The sequence below is a fragment of the Giraffa tippelskirchi genome, chromosome 11, assembly GCF_054371585.1.
Source record: "Giraffa tippelskirchi isolate mGirTip1 chromosome 11, T2T-mGirTip1v1.2.pri, whole genome shotgun sequence".
NCBI classification, from domain to species: Eukaryota; Metazoa; Chordata; class Mammalia; order Artiodactyla; family Giraffidae; genus Giraffa; species Giraffa tippelskirchi.
The window spans coordinates 115,101,754-115,123,297 of record NC_137285.1 but is presented as its reverse complement, the minus strand read 5'-3'; the positions used below and the strand labels follow the sequence as shown (position 1 = coordinate 115,123,297).

General features: G+C 47.1%; 1 protein-coding gene across 5 annotated transcripts in view; it reads right to left on the bottom strand.

Annotated features, from left to right (window-relative positions):
* Positions 1 to 15,007, bottom strand: part of DKK3 (dickkopf Wnt signaling pathway inhibitor 3) — a 51,493-nt gene extending 36,486 nt beyond the window's left edge. For 2 of the 5 annotated variants that reach the window (XM_081545244.1, XM_081545246.1), the window contains exons 1-4: positions 14,853 to 15,007; positions 13,994 to 14,221; positions 6,658 to 6,795; positions 4,439 to 4,522 (exon numbers count right to left, since the gene is read on the bottom strand). In XM_081545244.1, the coding sequence (XP_081401370.1) occupies positions 4,439 to 4,522; positions 6,658 to 6,795; positions 13,994 to 14,206 (435 nt within the window). In that variant the 5' untranslated portion in view covers positions 14,207 to 14,221; positions 14,853 to 15,007. Of the gene's footprint in view, positions 1 to 4,438; positions 4,523 to 6,657; positions 6,796 to 13,993; positions 14,222 to 14,848 lie in introns of all 5 variants that reach the window. The other 3 variants (XM_081545245.1, XM_081545247.1, XM_081545248.1) reach the window with 2 other exon arrangements.
* Positions 15,008 to 21,544: the final 6,537 nt, after the last annotated feature.

Genomic DNA, 21,544 nt, shown 5'->3' with positions numbered 1-21,544 from the left:
GGCAAGAGTACTGGAGTGGGTTGCCATTGCCTTCTCCATGTTCTTGCCACGTGACCTCCCTTTCACAGGCGTCTTGTAAAGTCTCTAGTCTGTTCTCTCAAGACCCCATGCAATTCAGCAGGCACCAGTCAGTCAAGCATCAGATGCCCCGGGTCACTCTCCTAGTCAAACAAATTGGAGTTTATTATCATAGAAAAACTTGCTGAGTTAAGATCCCAAGGCCTGTGCAGGAATCTGGAAAAACTCAGTGAGTCTCCACCTTCTGGGTTTCTTGGATGTGTCTCCTCCTGTCACCCTCCTGAATTCTCAGGACCATCATACACAGGGGTTCAAGTTATGCACCGCACAGGGGAGCACCTGCAGGTCCACCATCTCACAATCAACATGTGCACCTGCAAAAGCAGCCCTGGGAATTCTGGGCCCCCCTAGCTGAGCCCAGAGCAGGGACACACAGGCTGTGCAGACTCTGGAAAACTGGCACAAACCTGGAGGCTGCAGCACACAAGTGCAGGCAGCTGCTCCCTGACTCATGTACACTCTTGGCATCTTTGAGATCTTGTCTCTCACTAACCTGCCATTCTCAGAGCTTGGTTCCCCCTGCCATAATGCTCCAAGCCTGACACAACTGCCTTACTTGGAAGGCAGAGCAGGGAGCTTGGGATGTGCATCAGGGCCTCCAGCAGCTACAAAGATGCTCACAGCAGTGCTGCTGCCCTCTGGGCTCTGGGAGGCTTCCCAGAACAAAACTATGCAATCATACAATCATACACCTTTTTCTCTTGAACACAAAAGCTTTTTTTGTAACCCACATCCCTGAGAGTTGTGTTTCCCCTGTTCTCTCACAGAGACTTAAATCTGGAATACTCTAAAGCTTTTCCCTCTTGGTACCATCCCTTTGTCTGTTTTTTTTTCTATTTTCTTTCTCTCTCTTCTCCCACATTCAAAAGCTGGCCTCTCCTCTCTCCTGACCTTAGTTAATCCTATCTTTGCTTCACAGGCTTTTGTACTTTCAGAGTTGGGAGAGATGGTGAAAATCACTGCCTCATTAAAAGATGGGGGGAAGTGAGGTGACCTAGTTATTAAGTGACAAACTCATGCTTCCAGCCTGTGACACTAGGTCTCTCTTCATTTCACCACATGGCTTGCCCTGCCATCAGCTCCCAGGTCCCTTGAATGGGGGGTCAGTACTATCATACAAAGCTGACTGGACTCCCCCTGCCTGCAGTAAATGTCTGAGCACCGTGTCAAAAACAAGCAAAAAGAACCCATCAAGTCAGCAGAAGGAAGAAAATAATAAAGACTATAGAGAGGAAATCAAAGAGAAATTTTTAAAAAATAGAAAAAAAATCAATAAAACCAAGAGCTAGTTCTTTGAAAGGGTAAACAAAATCAACACAACTCTGGCCAGACCTGCCAAGATGAAAAGAGAAAGAACCCAAATAAACAAAATAAGAAGTGAAAGATGAGAAATCACAATTGATATTGCAGAAATACAAAGACCATAAGAGAATACTATGAACAATTATATGCCAACAAATTGGACAACTTAGAAGAAATAGACAAGTTTCGAGAAACATATAGCCAACAGAACAGAATTGAAAAGAAATAGATAATTTGAGCAGACTGAGCACTAGAAGTGAAATAGAATCTGTATTAAAAAAAAAAAAAACACCAAAAACTACCTTCCTGCAAACAGAAGTGCAGGACCAGATGGCTTCACTGGGGAATTCTATCAAGCATACAGAGAACTTACACCGATCCTTCTCAAACTCTTTCAAAAGACTGAAGAGAAGAGAACAGCCCTAAAGTCATTTTATGAAGCTACCAACACCCTGATACCAAAATCAGACAAAGACAATACCAAAAAAGAAAATTACAGGCCAATATCTTTGATGAATATGATGCAAAACTTCTCAACAAAATATTACCAGACCAAATCCAAAAACACATATAAAGATCTTATATCATGATCAAGTTGGATTCATCCTAGAGTCATAAGGATGGCTCAACATCACAAATCAATCTATGTGATATACCATATCAACAAAAGAAAAGACAAAAACCTCATGATCATCTCAACAGATGCAAAAAAGTATTTGATAAAATTCAACATCCATTCATAATAAAAAACTCTTACCAAAGTGGTATAGAAGGAACATATCTCAATATAATGAAAGCATACCTACTGAAATTAATCTTCAACAAAGGAGACAAGACTATACAATGGGGAACAATAGGGGAAAGACAGTCTCTTCAGCAAGTGGTGTTGGGCAGCTGGACAATTGCATGTAAATCAGTGAAGTCAGAGCACACTCTCACACCATACATAAAAATAAACTCAAGATGGCTTAAAGACTTAGATATAAGACATGACCATTAAATTTCTACAAATGAATATAGGCAAAACAGTCTCTGACATAAACTGTACCAATGTTTTCTTAGCTCAGTCTCCCAAGGTAATAGAAATAAAAGCAAAAATGAATAAATGGGATTTAAACTTACAAGCTTTTGCACAGCAAGTTCAGTTCAGTTCAGTTCAGTCGCTCAGTCGTGTCCGACTCTCTGCGACCCCATGAACCGCAGCACGCCAGGCCTCCCTGTCCATCACCAACTCCCGGAGTCTACCCAAACCCGTGTTCATCGAGTTGGTGATGCCATCCAACCATCTCATCCTCCGTCGTCCTCTTCTCCTCCCGCCCCCAATCCTACCCAGCATTAGGGTCTTTTCCAATGAGTCAACGCTTCGCATGAGGTGCCCAAAGTACAGGAAACCATAAATAAAATGAAAAGACAACCTACGGACTAGAAGAAAATATTTGCAAATGATGTGATCAACAAAAGCTTACTTTTTAAAATTAACAAAAAGTTCACATAATAATAAAAAATAACTCAATCAAAAAATGGCAGAAGACCTAACTAGACATTTCTCCAAAGAAGATATACAGATGGCCAAGAGGCACATGTTCAACATCACTAATTCTTCGAGAAATGCAAATCAAAGTTACAAGATACCACCCTCAGCCAAAAACAAGAACAAAATAATGCCATTTGCAGTAACATGGAGGCAACTAGAGATTCTCATACTAAGGGAAGTCAGGAAGAGAAAGACAAATACTGTATGCTACCACTTATATGTGGAATCTAAAATATGATACAAATGAACTTATTTATAAAACAGAAAGTGATTCACAGTCATAGAAAGGAGAAAGGGGGTGGGGAGGGATAAATTAGGAGTCTTGGGTCAGCAGATACAAACTATTATATAAAAAGACAAACGACAAGGTCCTACTGTATAATACAAGGAACTATATTCAATATCCTATAATACCCCTTAATGGAAGATAATATGAAAAAGAATACATATATATGTGTGTATAACTGAATCACTTAGCTATATACCAGAAACTAACACAATATTGAAAATCAACTATACTTCAGTAAAAATAAGTAAATAAATTAAAAAAAAAAAGAACCTATTGACTACCAACCACAGTAACACCACCTCCCTAGTGGTTATGGGTACACTGTTTCTCTTATGATAAGGCCACAAAGGGTATATCCCTAATCCCCTCGGAAGGCTGGGGATGCATTCCCAGAGGGAGGAACATGTGGCGGGAAGTTTGCATAAGGCTCCTGGGCACAGAGAGGCTGGCCATCTCCAGCCCCATAGAGGAGGCACTTCATACAACGGACTGTATCACATGGCAGCCACCCTGTCTGCTCCTCACCAGGCCTCTAAACCAGCCACCTCTTTGTGAAGATAAGGTGCAGTGGAGTCACCTCTGGTCTGGAAGTCTGGAGACCAGTGACATCCTCGGTCACCCTCCAACCTGTGCCAGGCCTTCCTTCTGTGAAATGACGCCCCTCTCGGCATTCAGAATCTATAATTCTCTAAAGAGCAGCCCACCTCTGGACTAAGCAACAGGCTACTAAGTAGCAAGTGCAAGCATAAGGGGCCCAAGCGTGAAGCCTGGAGCAGAAGGACACCTTTCTCTTGGGCCACTGGGTTTCACTTGACGTTATCTTGCTCTCAAACTGCCAGACCAGGCCTGGGAACAGAAAGGGTGTGGGTCTGGCCAGCGGCTTTAGGGGATTTTCAGGTTAGAGGCACCAGGTCTTGTTACCAGAAACCCCCAACCAATACACCCAATACTTCAGTGTTCCCCTTTCAAGGCTGAGAGCAGCCGTTTAAATGACAACTGAATTTGCCATGTCCTGCCATTTCTGATGCAAAGTGCACGGAAGCAGAGCCTGTTACTGGACTGTATCTGTCTGGCCAGAAACGCAGGAATTGGGGAATCTAGGCAGATACAAAGCAGGAGAGGCACACGGGAGCTCCCTCCTTTCTGCCCACGGTCTGAAGTCTGGGTCACCTTTGGCAGGCTTAGCAAGGGAATGTGTGCATCGGGATGTGAGTGCAAGGAAGACGAGAACTCACGTGGCTCCTTTTGCCTTCTTCATCTCCCATCGACGTGATGACTGTCTCTGAAAAGACCATCTGTCCAGTCCGGTTGTTTGTGATCTACAGGAGAACAGGAACAGTGAGTGCGAAATAGAAGGGATTCTGGACAAATCCCACAAGTTGTTCGTTTTTTGTTTTGTTGTTTTCTATTTTCTGAAGCAGGAGCATCTGGCAAAGAATGCCCACTCCTCCCTATGTCTGTGAGCTCCACCAGCAGCATCAGAGAGTGATTAAGAGACAGAGCAGAGTCTACAGCATGAGGCTGCCAAGGGGAGGACCGAGGAAGTCTGTGTAAAGCACGCAGCACACAGCCTGTCACCTCGCAAATACTTAACACTAGCTATTTTTATCATTCTTGGGGCTTATTCATTTGAAGCTCCAAGTCAACTTTCTTTTCAACAACTACAGGTCTGGGTAGTGAAGGAAGCAGGTTTTAGCTAGAGCAGCCCCTTCCTGATTCTGGGGAACTGTTTTGTTTCCTCAAGAAAGTGCTTAATTATGCAGCAGCCTTGATGGGAGGGGAACTTGGGGGGGAATGGATACATGTGTATACATGAGTCCCTCTGCTGTCCACCTAAAACCATCAGAACATTGTTAACTGGCTATCCTCCAGTACAAATAAAAAGTTAGAAAGAAAAAAAAAAAAGGAAGTGCTTAAGCATGCTGACAGGAGGCCTGGCCCTGTATTCCTTTAGCTATTGTCTGCTTGGCTTCTATAACCAGGAGTGGGCACCTCAAAGCTGAGCCTTAGAAGCCTGACTGGAAGCCTGATTGAAACTCAGGCCACTCTCACCCCATCCAAGGCCACATCTCACCCTCATTTTGGTGATAAAAGAACAGAGAGACCCTCAGGAGCTAGGGGATCGGTGTTCTTTGATCCCTTGCTCAGACATCAACGACCGTCTAGTATGTAATCTGGAACAAATCATTTCTGTTCTCTGATTCACAGTTTTCTCATTTCTAGGTCATCTTTAAAGTTCCTGCCAGCTCTAATATCACAGGCGTCTGCAGCCAAAACAAAGTGGAAACTCTTAGCCTAATGTGCAACAGTGGATCAAATTCCAGTTCTAACTCCAGTTCTAGGGGATAAGGATCATGTCTTCACCAACATACTTTAAAATTTTTTATGTAAATAATTCCTCTCTCCAGCAAAGAAATGATGTCTTCTTCCTTTTATACCAGATTTTCACAAGATTAATCAATGCTATATATTTGTAAAATTATACAGTCCTGTATGTAAAGATCCAGGGACTTCTCTGAGGTTTTAATACACTAAAGGTGCATTTTTGTATCCCTAGGAAGAGAAGCACGTACAATGTTTTCCAAACGTGTTTCACCACTGAGCTCTTCTTTTATAAAGCATCATGCACGACAGGAGTTCCATGGAACCCACTCAAGAACTACTATACCATGCAGATGCCATAACTTCACCATAAGAACAACAGTAATATTAACAGTAAGAACAATTTGCTGCTGCATAGTGCTTTACAGTTTACAACAACTCTCACACACTTTAAGTCATTTGGCCCCCAAGACACCGTAAGATATTATAGATGCTGATTTTCCCTATTTCATAAACATGGTTAGTGCAGGTCACAAAGTTGAAAATCATACTCGTTACTGGCAGGACACATACTTGGGTATTCTGATATTTACAAGAAGCAAATTTAAGAAGCAGCCAAACCTACTGGCTAATTATTGTCAGAAAGGATGACTGAATATTGGTTTTGACAGGAATACAATAATCACTTTTGGAGACAAAGACCGGAATTCTCCAGTCTTCAGATGAGCAATGCTAAAGGATTCTGTTTGGCAGGTGGCTCATTCATTTATGTGGGGGGTGTGCTCTGGAACTGGGGCTGTGAGTATGCAGTGGGACTAGAGCCACACAAAGGCTACTTTATAGTCAAGGCAATGGTCCATGAGAATTGACCCTTTAATCCGCTATGGTACAGAAACACTATTGTGTCAGCTCAGTCATTACCTGGACACTTGAACAAAAGCAAGGCTCTTTTGTGAGAATCTTCATGGCCTTGTGTGTAGGCCTTGCGATGTGATCAGAGGTCAACTCTATAGCCTCTAACAATGACCCGAACATCTGCACACCAGACTCTCTTTAAGAGAGTACAGGCCACACCTTAATCCTCTGATGGGACTGGGCACTGAAGAAAGGAGGAAGTGCTGCCACAACTTACCTTGTGAATTTCTCGGTGGACATGGATGGTATTATTTCCCACCTTGGTTTCTGTGTTGGTCTCGTTGTGGTAGCTGGGAGGTAAGTGTGCTAGGTTCACTTCTGATGACGTTTTAGCAGCAGCCTCTTCAGCTTCCATCTAATTAAATCAATGAATTTAATGAGCAATACTGTTTTCTCCTGATACATATCAGAGTCCAGCAGAAAAAAGAACTATTTCTCTTTTCTTCTTCTGCAATAACAATGGTGCTGCTGATAAGCACCACTGAGAACTGAGTAGAACAAGACGTTGTTCTAAATGTTTTCATATATTATCATCTTACATCTCACAATCTCCCTATGAGGTGGGAGTTAATGTCCCCATTTCACAAGTGGGGCAACTGAGGCTCAGGAAGACTAGGTAACTCCCCAAGATTCCCAGGGAAGGGCAGAGTTGGGATTTGAGAATGCCCCCACTGAGCAATCTTGACCCCTGAGAGATGCTCTTGGCACTGCTCCCATCTCCCCATGTCCTGATCAGGAGGTCACTCACATCCAATTCCCTTACATGCCAGCAACCAACTCTACTTCTCTGAGAGCATACTCTGACTACAGAAGTGTGTTCAGCCTGCACAGGCACCAACTGTCAGGTAGTGAACACCCGGGGGACAACTCTCAATCAGTGAAGAACAGCCGATGAGGGGAAGTACCCCAGTGCCCTCTCCGCTCAGTGGGACAGTCTCTCTCTCTCCGAGGACCTCAGAGAGATGGAACCCTAGTTGTCCCTAGAAGCCACCTGCTCATCAGCACAGCCTTTACTGCTTTTTTCTTTTTCCATCTCACTCTCCTACTTCCTCCCTGTGTTTCTGGGATCACATCACAAATACATTACATGCATGCTAATTCGCTTCAGTTGTGTGTGTCTCTTTGCAACCCTACGAACTGTAGTCCGTCAGGCTCTTCTGTTCATGGGGAGTCTCCAAGCAAGAATACTGGAGTGGGTTGCCATGCCCTCCTTCAGAGGATCTTCCTGACCCAGGGATCAAATCCGTGTCTCCTGTGGCTCCTGTACTGCAGGCAGATTCTTTACAGCTGAGCCACCAGAGAAGCCCCACAAATAAATTATTTGCTCCCAAATCCTTGTTGCAGGGCTAAGTGGGGGTGGGGACCAACCTAGGACAGCCCCTTCCCCATGACTGGTAGGGTCACAGTTATGAGTCCTTCCCCATCCACCCTCTGAGTACAAGAGAGACCCCTGTAGGAGTTCAGATGACTCATTCCGTGTTACACCCTTCTTCTGGCACTTCTTACACAAGTGTTCTTTGCTGGTATCAGGTTTCTGAGGCCACAGTCCTCAAATCATGAGCCTCCATGACATCAGCCACACATCAGCCAAATTGAATCTGTACCCACTTCCAGACCCAGACTTGATGAGTGGGCAGGTGACAACTGGACCAGTCACAGCTGATTGGACTCAAACAGAAGCCACATCATGGACTAGCTGAGCCAACCAGACACTCTCTCTAGGAATTTAAAATGAGAGACACAAAGAGAAGCTGTAACTGGTGGTTGGCAATTTTCCAACAGTGCAGTCTTGACTCTCAGCTATGTTTATTCCTTTAAATGAATCCTCAAAAAGGATTTTACTATTTTTAAAAAATCACTGTTCTCTATTCCCTTATATACTACAAGAGGCCCATCTTTTCCAATCTTTCCCAACCACGTTTGCTGAGCTGGGTATACACGGGGAAAGAATTCCCATGTCTCAATGGAACACAGAGACACTGTACTAGAACTGGAAGTGTGAAGAACATCTAGTCACCATAAAGGCCCAGAAAACCAAACAAGGACTTGGTCAGCAGCCACCGTGCACTGTGTTTGACCCTGAGACAACTCCTGACACATCTGAAACCTGATCACTGCCTCCATGCTTGGGCATCAGCTATGTCTGAGCCATTGCACCAGTCCCTTCCATATTTCCTTGCGTATTCACAGCAACTCTATGAGGAAGTATTATTAGCCTCATTTGCAGATGAAGGAAATGAGGTTGACGAAAGTGGAGGAATGTCTAAGGTCATCATATTCTTAGTAAGTGGCAAAACTTAGATTAGAACTCAGGTCGGTCTGACCCCAAATTATGTGGTTTCTCCTAGTATAAGACCCTGCTTGTGCTTTTACTGGGGAGATAGGGCATCCTCACACAAGCTAGTTTGAGGATGATTACAAAGGTCTCTAGAAGTCAGTCAGGTTCAAAGAAGAGAGGAAAAAGGCTTCCAGGTGGAGGGGAGCCATGAATGGGCTGGTCTCAAAGGACAGATATGAGCCGGATAGAGAGGAGCATAGAGGAGGCACAACTGTGGCAGCCTGGATGAGAATGGAGTGTCATGGGATAGGGCTAGGGCTAGGGGTCCATGCTGGACCCCAAATGGATAAAATGATGGATGATGAAGTAGAGACAGACTGACAGATGGATCCAGAGTAAGTTCTAAAGCGGATGGTGTTAGCCTAGTTCTCAACCAGAAGTCATGCCCAATGCTTTAAAAAATATCTACATATCTGTAGCTTCAACTTAAAATTTCTGGAGGAAGCACCCCACAAAACAATGAGTTTTCCAGATGATTCTGAGATATTCCCTCCCCTGTACCCATCCCCAGGTAAGAACCTCTGCACCAAGCAATGGGGAGCTGCAGCAAGTTCTGAAGACTAACTGGAACATAATACAGAATCGAGAGAAGGAAAAAAATGGAGTCAGAGAACTAGCTAGAAGCAGGCTAAGAGTCAGAAGTTATATCTGGGGAGGGGCCTTCTATTTGGCTGCTGCTGCTGCTAAGTCACTTCAGTCGTGTCCAACTCTGTGCGACCCCATAGACGGCAGCCCACCAGGCTTCCCCGTCCCTGAGATTCTCCAGGCAAGAATATTGGAGTGGGTTGCCATTTCCTTCTCCAGTGCATGAAAGTGAAAAGTGAAAGTGAAGTCACTCAGTTGTGTCCGACTCAGTGACCCCATGGACTACAGCTTGCCAGGCTTCTCCTTCCATGGGATTTTCCAGGCAAGAGTACTGGAGTGGGGTGCCACTGCCTTCTCCGCTTCTATTTGGAGGGGCCTCCAAATAAACCTAGAAAAACTCAGGCGTCTGAGAGCTTGCCACTAGATTTGGCAAGAAGTTGCCCCCAGCAGTGTCCTAAGGCAGCAAAGTAGAAAGTACCCAGGTTCTGGAGTCAGGGAACATGGGGCTAAGTCCCAGCTCAGCCACAAAGCAGCCACGTGACCTTCGGCAAGCTACCAAATACTGGGGTGGCTAATATGTAATACCTTACAGAAAGACCCAAACGATCTTTTTGGTCAACCCAACATCTCTAAACCTCAGCTTTCCTGTTGTAAAATGGTGATGATTCTACTTTATTGGACAGATGTAAGAATTAAAGCTCATGAAATCCGAGAACTTGGTCCAGTATATGCCACCCTGCAAAGGTATAATAAAGAAAGCAGTTTTAGAAGAAGCTAGTTAGCCAGGGGATGTCTGGGTAGGGGTGGAAAAGGCAAAAGTAGATAACATATGTTCGAAGGGTTTGCTAATAAAATAGAGAAACGGATGAAGTTAAGAGAGCAGACTTAAGACGAAGAAAAAGGCTTTTTAAATTTGTTTTAAGGGAGAGATCCTGGGGTGTTTAGTGATAGAAAAGGTACAGCTGGGAAAGAATAGGAGTCTGGGGATGCTAGAGGACTAATTCCAGAAGGAGAATAGAACATTAGTGCTTTTACAATTCCTATAGGAATCAGACTCCTCCGGTTTGGCTTACGTATAATTGACAAGGTACCAAATTTAGAATTTGCTCTGGGCTGAGCAGATAGTCTTTATATAAAGCCATTTCTCCCTCAACCAGTGGTTATTCCAACAGAATGAGCTAAAGCTCTTTCATGGCACCACAAACTAAAAGTACAGCTTACAATAGAAATTTCAACCACAACTATTACTGCTGCTAGCAAGAGAAACTTAAGCCTGAAGCAACAGGACTTGTTTCATAGAGGAGGAATGTGAATATTATTTAACACGGCACCCACAACCAGTCCCTCCCACCAGGAAGCCTGCACAAGCACCAATATAAACTTCACCCACCAGGAGGCAGACATCAGAACCAAGAAAATTACAATCCTGCAGCCTGAGGGACAGAGTCTACACAGAGAAAGTTAAGACAAAATGAGACATCATCAGAGAAATACTTGTTAACTCTGTGTTTGTTAAAGGAACAGAGTAAGAAAAACTGGAGAGAGAAATTCAGGCTTGGTGTTGGCATTCTTCCCAGGAATAACGAGTTGATAAGAACATTCTATTGTAAAATATGCCAATTACAGAAGTGGTAATGGAGGGGTGGGGAGTGGCTTTATCCTCAAAATGTTTATCAGTAACAAACAGCCCAGACTGAGCCATTTGAAGATTTGCTTCCTCTCAATAATGATTCTACAACCAGAGTTAACTTTTTTCCCTTAAGAGAAATCAGCAGCTTGAGTCAGCTGGAATATTTTAAATGTTAGGAAGTTACTTGAAAGCAGATTCATGATGCAACTATGTAAACAATTAATGCATCTGGCTGCAGATCCTTTTCTGTTCTTCACTGGGACAGTAAGTAAATAGCAATTATCTTGTGTTTATGAGATTTAAGGGGCTTTCTGGCAATCTCTTAAAAAATTAATACTAACAGCCATAATTCATTGTGATTCTATTATATATCAGACACTGGTAGTTCTTTTGTTATTATTCATACTAGTGCTATTAATATGATGATAATGGGTGTGTTTGTGTGTTAAGTCACTTCAGTCACGTCCAACTCTGCCACCCTATGTGCTGTAGCCCACACCAGGCTCCTCTGTCCATGGGATACTCCAGGCAAGAGTACTGGAGTGGGTTGCCATACCCTTCTCCAGGGGATCTTCCTGACCTAGGGATCGAACATGGGTCTCATGTCTCCTCCACTGGCAAGCAGGTTCTTTTCCATTAGTGCCAGTGAGAGCCATTATTTATTGAGAACCAACAATTTCTTATAGTCCTTACAACAGCAACATGAGGGGACAACTTATATTGCACCAATTTTACTTAATCCCATTTTATTTTTTGGCTATACTGCGTGCCTTGTGGGATATTAGTTCCCCAATCAGGGATTGAACCCAGGGTCACAGCAGTGAAAGTGCTGAGTCCTAACCACTAGACCACCAGAGAAGTCCCTACTTAACCCCATTTTTGACAACCAGATCGCATGCTTTACTCACATCCTTTCATTTAATTCTCCCCTTTACCCCAGAGGTGGACACTTCCTCCCCTTTGGAGCCTGGATCCCATCACTCACACGTGGAAGAGCTGGGATGAGATAAGAAAGGTTGGCTCCACTGAGTCGGGTGGACGTGGCAGCCAATGTCTCCCTGGGTGGCAGACTGCAGAACTCAGGCAGAGCCACGTCTGGAGCAGGAAGGTTGGGGCCCAAGCAAAGGCAACGTGGCCAGCTCCCATGGAGTGAGCACCAGTACCCTGGACTGCTGGGCCCCGAACTGCTCTGATCAATGAAAAGACTGAACAGGCCCTGCTGCTCCCTCGGCCCCCTCACCAGGAGCTACCAGCAGAGGACCACGCTGTGTGGTCAAGTTCACACTTGAATAAAAACAGGGAGTGACCTGATCAGTCTCAATGGGAAGCCGTGGGCAGGAGGGAAATTCCTAGAACCCAGTGAAGGAGATGACCTGCTCTGGAACCAAGGATCGTGTGTTCAGTTTAATCAATGAAGGTGCAGAGTTAAGATTCACTGGGGCCTGTCTGACACCCCTGCTCCGTTTATTGTTCCATGTCAGGATTCTCTTGCTTTCACAGGAAACAAAGTCCACATTTGGAATCTGGCCTATCCAGTAGATGTTCAGGTACAGCTACCCAGGCAACCACCTTCCAACCCAGTGTGTCCTTCACCAGTGTCCAGGGTCCACCAGGTTGACTGTTGTGGGAAGGAAGGGGAACGATCCCCAGACTAAGCAGGTGTGGGAGGAAAAAGCCACCTCGCCTAGTAGACCAGAGCCATCTTTGGAGGCTTTTCCCAAATGCAGTGTGGAGAAACAGGGACGTGGAGGCACCTGACCTGCCAGCCTAGACATCTCATCTCTCACTGACTCCTTCCCTGGGATGGCTGGCTTCTCTCCAAAGACAGGCTGCAGCCACAGTCAGGCCCAACAGGGGCCACGCCCACACACCCCAGGCAGCAGGGCCACCTGGCTGGGAGAGCTGGACCACCTGCACCTTCTCTCCAGGCAACCCTGGCAATGCTTGCGTGCTGATCACAGAGGATGCCATCCACAGTTTTTGGATCTGGGAGGCAACAGAAGCAAGAAACAGGCAAAGTTTTCCCAAGATGTCTGGTATCTGACAACTAGCAGCTGCTATATATGCACATCTATTATACTCCAGGTGCCACATATATCACAGAGTTAATTCTCATGGAAAACTGAGGTAAAGGATCTTAAGGGATTTGGCCAGTGCCACCCTACGGTGAATGGCAGAGGAGGGCCCTGAGCCCACGATTGACTCCAAAGGACCCTTGGAAAGGCGGTGGGGGGTGGCCTTTCACTTTGCCCCTGCTCCTCTCATCCACCACCCACTGACACTGCTGGGGACTCCCAGGTTCCTTCTTTGCCCCACATGGCATTTGGGGAAGCCCAGACAGATTACCAGCACAGCTCAGGGCTTTATGTTCCCATATGGAGAAGGGGATGACAGAGGATGAGATGGCTGGATGGTATCACCCCCCTGATGGACGTGAGTTTGAACAAGCTCCAAGAGATTGTGACGGGCAGGGGAGCCTGGCGTGCTGCAGTCTATGGGGTCATAAAGAGTTGGACATGACTGAGCGACTGAACTGAATGGCACCCTAATTGTCTCTTGGGAAGATGGCACAAGCTCAAAGCCCAACAGACAAGCTAGGACTTGAGATACCTGGAGCTTCCTCTGCAAAATCACAGTGCTGGAATGTCAGGGGCCTTGCAAGCATCCGCTTAAAACAGGATGAGGCCAACTGCACACCTGAAGTTAACTGTAAGGTGATGGCCGGCAGCCTGCAAGCAGGTGGTGACCCCAGCTGTCCATGAGTGGGTCCAGCCGGTGTCTCTGGGTGGACAGCCTCAGACCCAGAGCTTTTGGCAGGAACAAGGTGGGATTTGGGATCACCCCCTCACTGCCTCCAGATAACTCGAAATCTGCTGCCGGCTGTGCCCAGCCCCTTAGAGGACCCGAGGACCCTGGCCAGCGGTTGGGGCACTGCTTCGCCAGCCCCCACTGTCACCCGCCTCGCGCTTCCCGGAGCGCAGGCCCCTCGGGCGCACCCACCTCCTCCACCGCGCTGCGCAGTTTGTACTGCGTGTCCTCCATCAGTTCCTCAACCTCGCGGAACATCTCGTTGAGAGTGGCCTCCTCCTGCGGGTAGTTGAGAGCCGGGCCGGGCTCGAACGGGGCCGAGGTCACCGTCGGAGCCGGCGCGGGGGCCGTGGGGACCGCCGCCGCCAGCAGCAGGCAGAGCAGGGTGCCCCCGAGCCGCCGCATCTCCGCCGCCGCCGCCTGCGCGTCCCAGAATGCGGTCAGAGGCGCGCCGACCACCCGTCTGCCCGCGCCGCCGCCCCGCCCCGCCCCGCCCCGCCCCGCCCCGCCCCGCCCCGCCCCGCCCCGCCGCCTCCGGCTCTCACAGCCTGGCCCACCCCCGGTGCCCCGCTTCCCCGCACCCACCCCCAGAAAGGAGGAAACCGAGTCTCCGGAGGACGCAGCATCCCCAAACCGGGAAGCCCACCCTCACCCCCACTCCAGCCCCGCTCCCGGATCCTATCCGTACCCCCACCCCCATACTCCAGCACAAGTCGTGCTCTGCTACGGCCCCCAGGGATTGCTCCCTCCTGCGAGCAACAGAACCCAGGCGCCCCTACGCTTACACCCATCTCCCCCCAGGGCCCTACCCCCGCCCTCCCCGCTGCCTCACCCCGCCTGGGTCCCGGGTTTGAGCCCTGTTTCGTTCTCTACCAGGTCAGAGCGCAGTCCTGCTGCCCCCGCCATTCGATCCCCCATCTTGAGTGGTCAGAGAACTGGTCAACACCCCCACCCCCGGGGCTGGAACCAAATCCGACTCCCCGTCCTCCTCCACCCACCCCGGAGGGACCGAGCTGAGCCACCTCCTTCCCCGCCGCCGCCCTTCACCCACCCCAACTGGACCGAGCTGCGCTCCGGTTTGGACCTGCCAGGCCTCGCCGGGGTCTGCCTCGAGGCTGCGGAGCGGGAGCTGTTTGGCGGGCGGAACGCGGGCGCCAGGAGCTCGGCAGGGATGCGGCAGCGCTGGTACCCCGGCGAGCCCGCAGCGCTCGCCCCGCCCGCCCCCGCCCCTAGGGAGGGGCTGCGGCCCAGCCCGCCGCCATTGGTCGGTTCGGGCGCCGGCGACCTCCCACCCCAGGCTGGCCTCCTCGGCCACCGCGCCCGGCCCTGCCGGAAGCTGACCCCTTCTCTGCATCCCTTTGCCGCCCGGCCTCCCAGGGCGGCATTGTCATCTCTGGCCTAGATTCTTGCCACACTTTCCATGAGGTGTTCTTTCTGTGTCCAACCCTCCCCACCTTGCCTTTTCCAGGTTATTCCGTACCTGGCAGGCTGGCACTCAAGGCCCATCACAAACTACTGGTCATAGTCTCTCTGCCATGGTTGACTCCTACTCCAGCCAAGAAGACCCACCTGTAGCTCCTGCAGTGGGTCCTAGGTCCTGAGAACGGCAGCAAGTTCGTTAAGGGTGGCAGAGTGGTTAAGACCAGACTCTGCAGTCAGGCTCCCTGGTGTCAACCCCAGCTCTGCTCCTTAGGACTTTAAGTATCTGGCCAAGTTATCAGATTTGTTTCTCCCTAGTTAGCCCAAATGTAAAATGGAGGTTGGAGTATGACAATTAAAAAAAAAAAATGTTGCTTGCCATCTGGTTCTATAGAAATGAAGTCACCAGCCCCTGAAGTTGCTGACCTTCAGCACACCCTGAAAGGAGTTCAGGGCAGCGATGACGGCTGAGGCATTCTGTGCTCTGGGAAAATGGCAGAACAGGCTTTCAGATAGTTAAGATATTTTCAGGAGGGAGATTTATGAACCTGAACTCTTGCATCATCCCATTCTTAGAAAAATACTAAAACTACTAAGTAACACATGTGTTCCTCATGACTAGCAGCTGCGTTTTATTGAGACATGGGCTTGGTTGCACTTATCTCCTTTGCCAGAACCATGGATATGCTGACTTCCCCCCCCTCCACCTGACCCCTTGGAGCAGTTCCACAGAGCTTTCTGAGGGGCTGTCTCATGGGCTGTCATCTTCAGTAAGTCCCCAAGGGAAACGGAAACTCACAGCTCTCCTGTTGTTATTCTGAATTCAGGTGACAAGTAGTAAGGGTACCTTGATGGCAACAAGAATAAAGCAGGGAAGTGGGATATAAAGGTCAGCTATTGTAATGAGAACAGAACTTGGTCTATTCACAGTAGGCTCCTTAGTGCCCAGAACATAGAGCACTCACATAATTTTTGAAAACTACCTGTATCTTATTTGTCAAACTGCCTCCTGTTTCTTCCTGTTACCCTTTCTGTCTGGACAGCTTTCCCTTCTCCCCTCAGCCAGGCTAACTCCATCCCATATTTCAAGACTCAGAGCCTCTTGTTACCTGGCCTGACTCCATCTCTTTTCTCCTCTAGGACCCTCCTCTCCCCGCCACCCAAGTCCTTCCCCATGGAAGCCCTGACTTGCCATGGTCTATACGTCTGGTCACTGGCCCAGGAGCTCCTAGGAGGCAGGGACCACTTTGCTCACCTTTGTGTCTCTGGGGCTTCAGTTATATTCCATTCTCGGTCGTCAAGAAATGGATCGACTTGTCATTTTATCAGCTACTATTGATATATCAATATAAGCAGTAACACTACTGAGAACTTGCTATGTGCCAGCAACAAGTATCAACTCATTTAATTCTCAAACAATTTCTGAAGTTGACACTACTACTTTTATTCCATCTTGCAAATAAGGAAATTTTCTTAAGGTCATGTAGCTCATGTGTAATTGGTTGAACTGGGATTTGAACACAAGAATCTGGCTCCAGAGCCTTCACCCTTCATTGCCAAACTCCTCTCCTATAAACTTGGTCAGGAAGTATGAGAGGACTTGGGAGCATGAGATAAGTCATTTCTGCAGGTGACCACTTAGAAAACATGTTTAGAGGAGAGAATTCAGGACATGCCACCCCAAAATATGCCACTTTGGCACATTGACTATTTTGAATGGAAGATGCTTGAGAAACAGCAGATGCACCCGCCCTTTTCTACCTAAAAATAGGCGATAAAATTTCTTGGGAGAGAGATGCCCTCCATGTACCAGGGAGAGAACATCCTTATCACCAGAGAGGAAGTCAATGCCAAAATGGATCTGTACAGACACACTTACTAAAATAACCCTTATCTTAGATTTGCCCCATATCACTCCCAGTCACTTCCCCACAATTCACTGTCCCTAACCCAGCGCCCTTGGCCTTGTCACTTCTTCACAAATCTATCATTTCTTTGTCTAAAAGGTGTGTAAGCTTTCTGTTCTATGTACCTTCTCAGGTCTTCATTTTCCCGTGAAGTTTCCCAGGTACATGTAAAATACTTCTGGGGTGGGGCACGCAGCCTATGGGGTCTTAGTTCACCAGCCAGGAATGGAAGCACCAAGTCCTAACCACTGGACCCCCAGGGAAATCTCTACATGTAAAATTTTAATAAAATGTGGATGTTTTTCTCCTGTTACTCTGTTTTGTCTGTTTAATTCTTAGGCCCATCTGGGGACTCTAAGAGTGTAGGGGAGAAATTTTTCCCTCCCTACAAGGACCATGGCCTCTTTGGCATGTTCATCCAGCTGAGTCCACAGCAGAGCATCAATCAAGAAGAAAGCATATGGGGGCCTTCTTGGCATCAGATATGGTGCACACCCCAAATCTGTAGACCGGGATGGGACTCAGAGAAGTCAGACCCTCTTCCCAGAGTCAGACAGCAAGTGAGAGGTCGGTCTGGAACTAGACTCCGCATGTGACTGACTGTAAAGCTGTCACTCTTAACTTTCCTTCTCATGATTGTCTTTCTTTGCATGTGTCTTCAAATCACTATATATCACCAAGATGTGGCTTCTAGCCATGTTCTCTTCAATTTCTGAGCCTTTGGATCAAGCCCTGCTAAAAATCCAGGGAAAGCCCATTCACCCCCAGTATCCCTTGCTCTGCGGCCCTGGCTCAGCTATTCATCAGCTTTCTCAGGGTGGCTCATCCTGTGCAAAGAGCCTGGAACACAATCTGCCCCACCTTGCCACTCCAGACACATACACTAGGAAGAAACTAAAGCAGAATGGAGACACTTTGGGGTGTCTTGTTGTGGTGCAGATTTACAGAGCAAACTGTGGAGTCCTATTCTGAGGCCACTGCAGTGGAGCCCAGAACCAAGGTCACCTCCAGAACTGACTGAGACCCTTTGTAACCATTGCCAAAAGCCCTCTTTGATCATCACCAACAAGCTTCCTGACCCCACATTAGGCAAAAAGTGCCCATCCCAGTACCCAACCTATAGCACCCTAACCAATCACCTAATGCCAACTGTCCAGCAGGAATTTTCTTTGTCTTGAGGCTATCAAGGTTGGCTGCTTGCCCGTGAAAAGTGTCGGCTCTCCCTTGGGCCGGCCTGCTGTGCCCCGTGAACTCTCCCTGGCCCCCTGGCCTGTCAAGAGGTGCTGGCCTGCTGTGCTTCTGGTGCCCACATTATCTCTGCTCTTTGTTCTTAATAAACTCACTTCTTTCTGCAATACTCTGTGTTTGGAAATTCTTTTCCAAACCTCGCTAGAACTGCCTCGACACAAATCATGGTCTTCCATTCCTCCACGTTGCTGACTTAAGAGACTAGAATTTTCCCCAAGTAAGGCTTGTCTTCTACCTTATGTCTTTTGCCCTGAATTCTAGAGTTCTTGACTTTTAGACTCAACTTTTAAAAAAAGAAAAAGAAAAATTTGAGCTGCCCCCAAGTGACAGGTGAAAGACTACGCATCCCCTCATATGAGGTCTAAATTTTGTACCCTGAAATGTAGGAATGTATCAATAGTGCCATTATTAAGTGAAAGCAGCAAAAAAGAAAGAGATAAAAGGGGAAAAAGAAAGGAAAGGTAAGAAAATCTACAGTCCTCAGAGGTAAGTGCTCCCCGGGCTCAGCCTGGTGATCTAATCTTATCACCAGCCTGAGGCAAGAAAACTAGTGGGCACGGGAGGTGGGGGTGTGTGTGTGTGGAGTGGGAGGTGGGGGGTGGGGGAGTGGAGGGGCAGAGCAGGTGGGTGGCCACAGAGACGGGCCCCAACCAGACCTGCACATATTCTGGGCTCCAAGAAGCTTAGGGACAGGAGTGGGGGGAGCCCTCTGGGTTTGGGGTCTGACTTGAGAAAGGGTCACAGTCTGGATGTTCATTGTGAACAGACAGGCCCAGGGGCACACAGAACAGGCAGAGCTGTCCAGATTGATCCTCTTTAGGGTAATGAACTTGCTAAAACACCAAAATTTCTTTTATATCCCTGGTCTAAGCTCTATATCCATCAAGGACATTATTTTCTTTCTTTTAGGGTGTTGGAAGCATTTCTGAATTATCATTCAAAATTTTTCTAAGTCCTCACATTTTCTCTCCTGGGGTCTCATTTCGTGGTTGAAGAAGTAGAAGCAGAGAGGTTGTCACCTGCTGGAAATTACATACAAAGTCAGCACCCACACAACAATTTCAAGTGTAGCTATCTACCCCACAGATGTCTGCTCACAGCCATGTGCTTGAAAACACTTCTTAGTGTCTTTAGCAGAAGGATGGGTGAACAGGTTTCTACAAAAACGGAGAAGAAAATGGCAGCCCACGGCAGTATTCTTGCCTGGAGAATCCCATGGACAGAGGAGCCTGGTGGGCTACAGTCCATGGAGTCACAAAAGAGTCAGGCAGGACTTAGCTGCTAAACAACAGTTAAAGGTATGGACTAATATTTCTAGGCAACAATGTGGTTACATTTTGAAAGACAAATGTGGCATTTTTCAAAATGAGATGCCCAGAATGCTTTTTGTGCTTATTTTAAAATCTCAAAGCAATTATCTACTGTTTATGAAGTCTACAAATAAGGGAAAAATAACAGAAATGGGCAGGCTGCCTCTGAGATGGAAGGTAGGGGAAGAGGTGAGGAACATCTTGAGTCACATTTGTAACATTTTATTTCTTTAAGAAAGAGAATGTAGCAACCCGGAGCTCTGAAGCAGAAGTGTCCAAACACAAATGAAGATGGTTGATGAACAACATGTGGGTATATGGGTGTGTCTGTTGTATTATTTTCTGTATATTTAAAATATACAGAATATTTAATATACAAACTATATTTAGAATAGTTTGTGAATAAATTGGTGCCTCAGTGGTAAAGAGCCCATCTGCCAATGCAGAAGACATAAGAGATGTGAGTTCGATCCCTGAGTCAAGAAGATCCCCTGGAGGAGGGCATGGCAGCCCACTCCAGTATTCTTGCCTGGAGAATCCCATCGACAGAGGAGCCTGGCTGGCTACAGTCCATGAGGGTCATAAAGAGTTGAACACAACTGAAGTGACTTAGCATGTGAATAAACTGAAATGAGCAAAAACTTCAAAGGCAAGCACTCCTACCCCAGCCCCACACCCCTATCCTGCACCCCTCCAAAACAAAACAAAGCAATACAACCTCTTAGAGCCAAACAGACTTCTTAGATCTGTTCCTGGCAGGAATGCTCTCTTCCTCAAGGCCCAGCAGTGGCCCCTACTGCTATGAAGTGAGATGGGAGGAGGGGAGGGTGCACACCAGGCCCAGTAGGAGAGGCCTTTCTCTTCATAAAAGGCCCTTCTGTCTGATCCAATGGTTGGAAGCTTTCCTCCTGGAGTGGATACAAGGGTAAGGGGAGCTGGACTCAAGTAATGACCCTGGGGACTGGATGGGGCTTATCTGTCAAACCCTCCCCCAACTCACCGCCACCATCAAGACAGGGTAGAGTTTGCAAACAAGGAAACCTCAGACTTCCACAACTTAGAGGCACACAGTGTGGATAGGTAACTATCGTACCCTGATTTTTAAAACTTCAACCATTTAGAATAAGTAATTAGACCAAGGAAGGATTTATTCCACATTTCCCTTTTTCTTTCCCTTCCGTCTTATTAATAGATAAACTACACTGAACATAATTTGGAAACAAATGTGAAGGGTTGGCTCAGAGATCAGGTATGTGCATGACTATTTAGTATTTATTTAGCATTTAGTAGCTGTTTGCTGGAATGCAGTCCCCGTGAGATTGTCCGGGATACCGGCCTCTGCAACCACCTCCTGTCTTGTCCAGCAGGCAGTATGTAGTGAATTTGCACTCAATAAGGAAATCCTCAATGACTGTGGGCCTGTTAGGGACTGGGGTCCCCACCCACAAGGAGTCTATAGTATATAAAGAAACAGAGAAGTAAGCAGATAATATCAGGGCAGTAAGACAGAGGAAAAGAAAAGAGAACTTGATTCTTTTCAGAACATCCATAGGAGGTGAGAGGAGTCCACCACGGTCCAATTATCTCTAGGGAAGTGGGCGATCCAGTGGTATCCGTATGGATGACCCACCTCTCTCACCCCTTTGATTGTATCATGATGGACACCTGTCTGAAACCCATCTGTTTTCTACCTGAATTTTAAGGCTGAAGACACCATTGTTCAGCTGCTTGAGGATAAAAGCCAACGCAGTAAAAAATCCAGAGAGAGAGATTGAAGGAGAGACATATTTAGAGAAATGACATTCTATGAGTGTGAGAAAGGGGGTAATGGGGAGAGAGGGGCAACCTCACCCCACGAT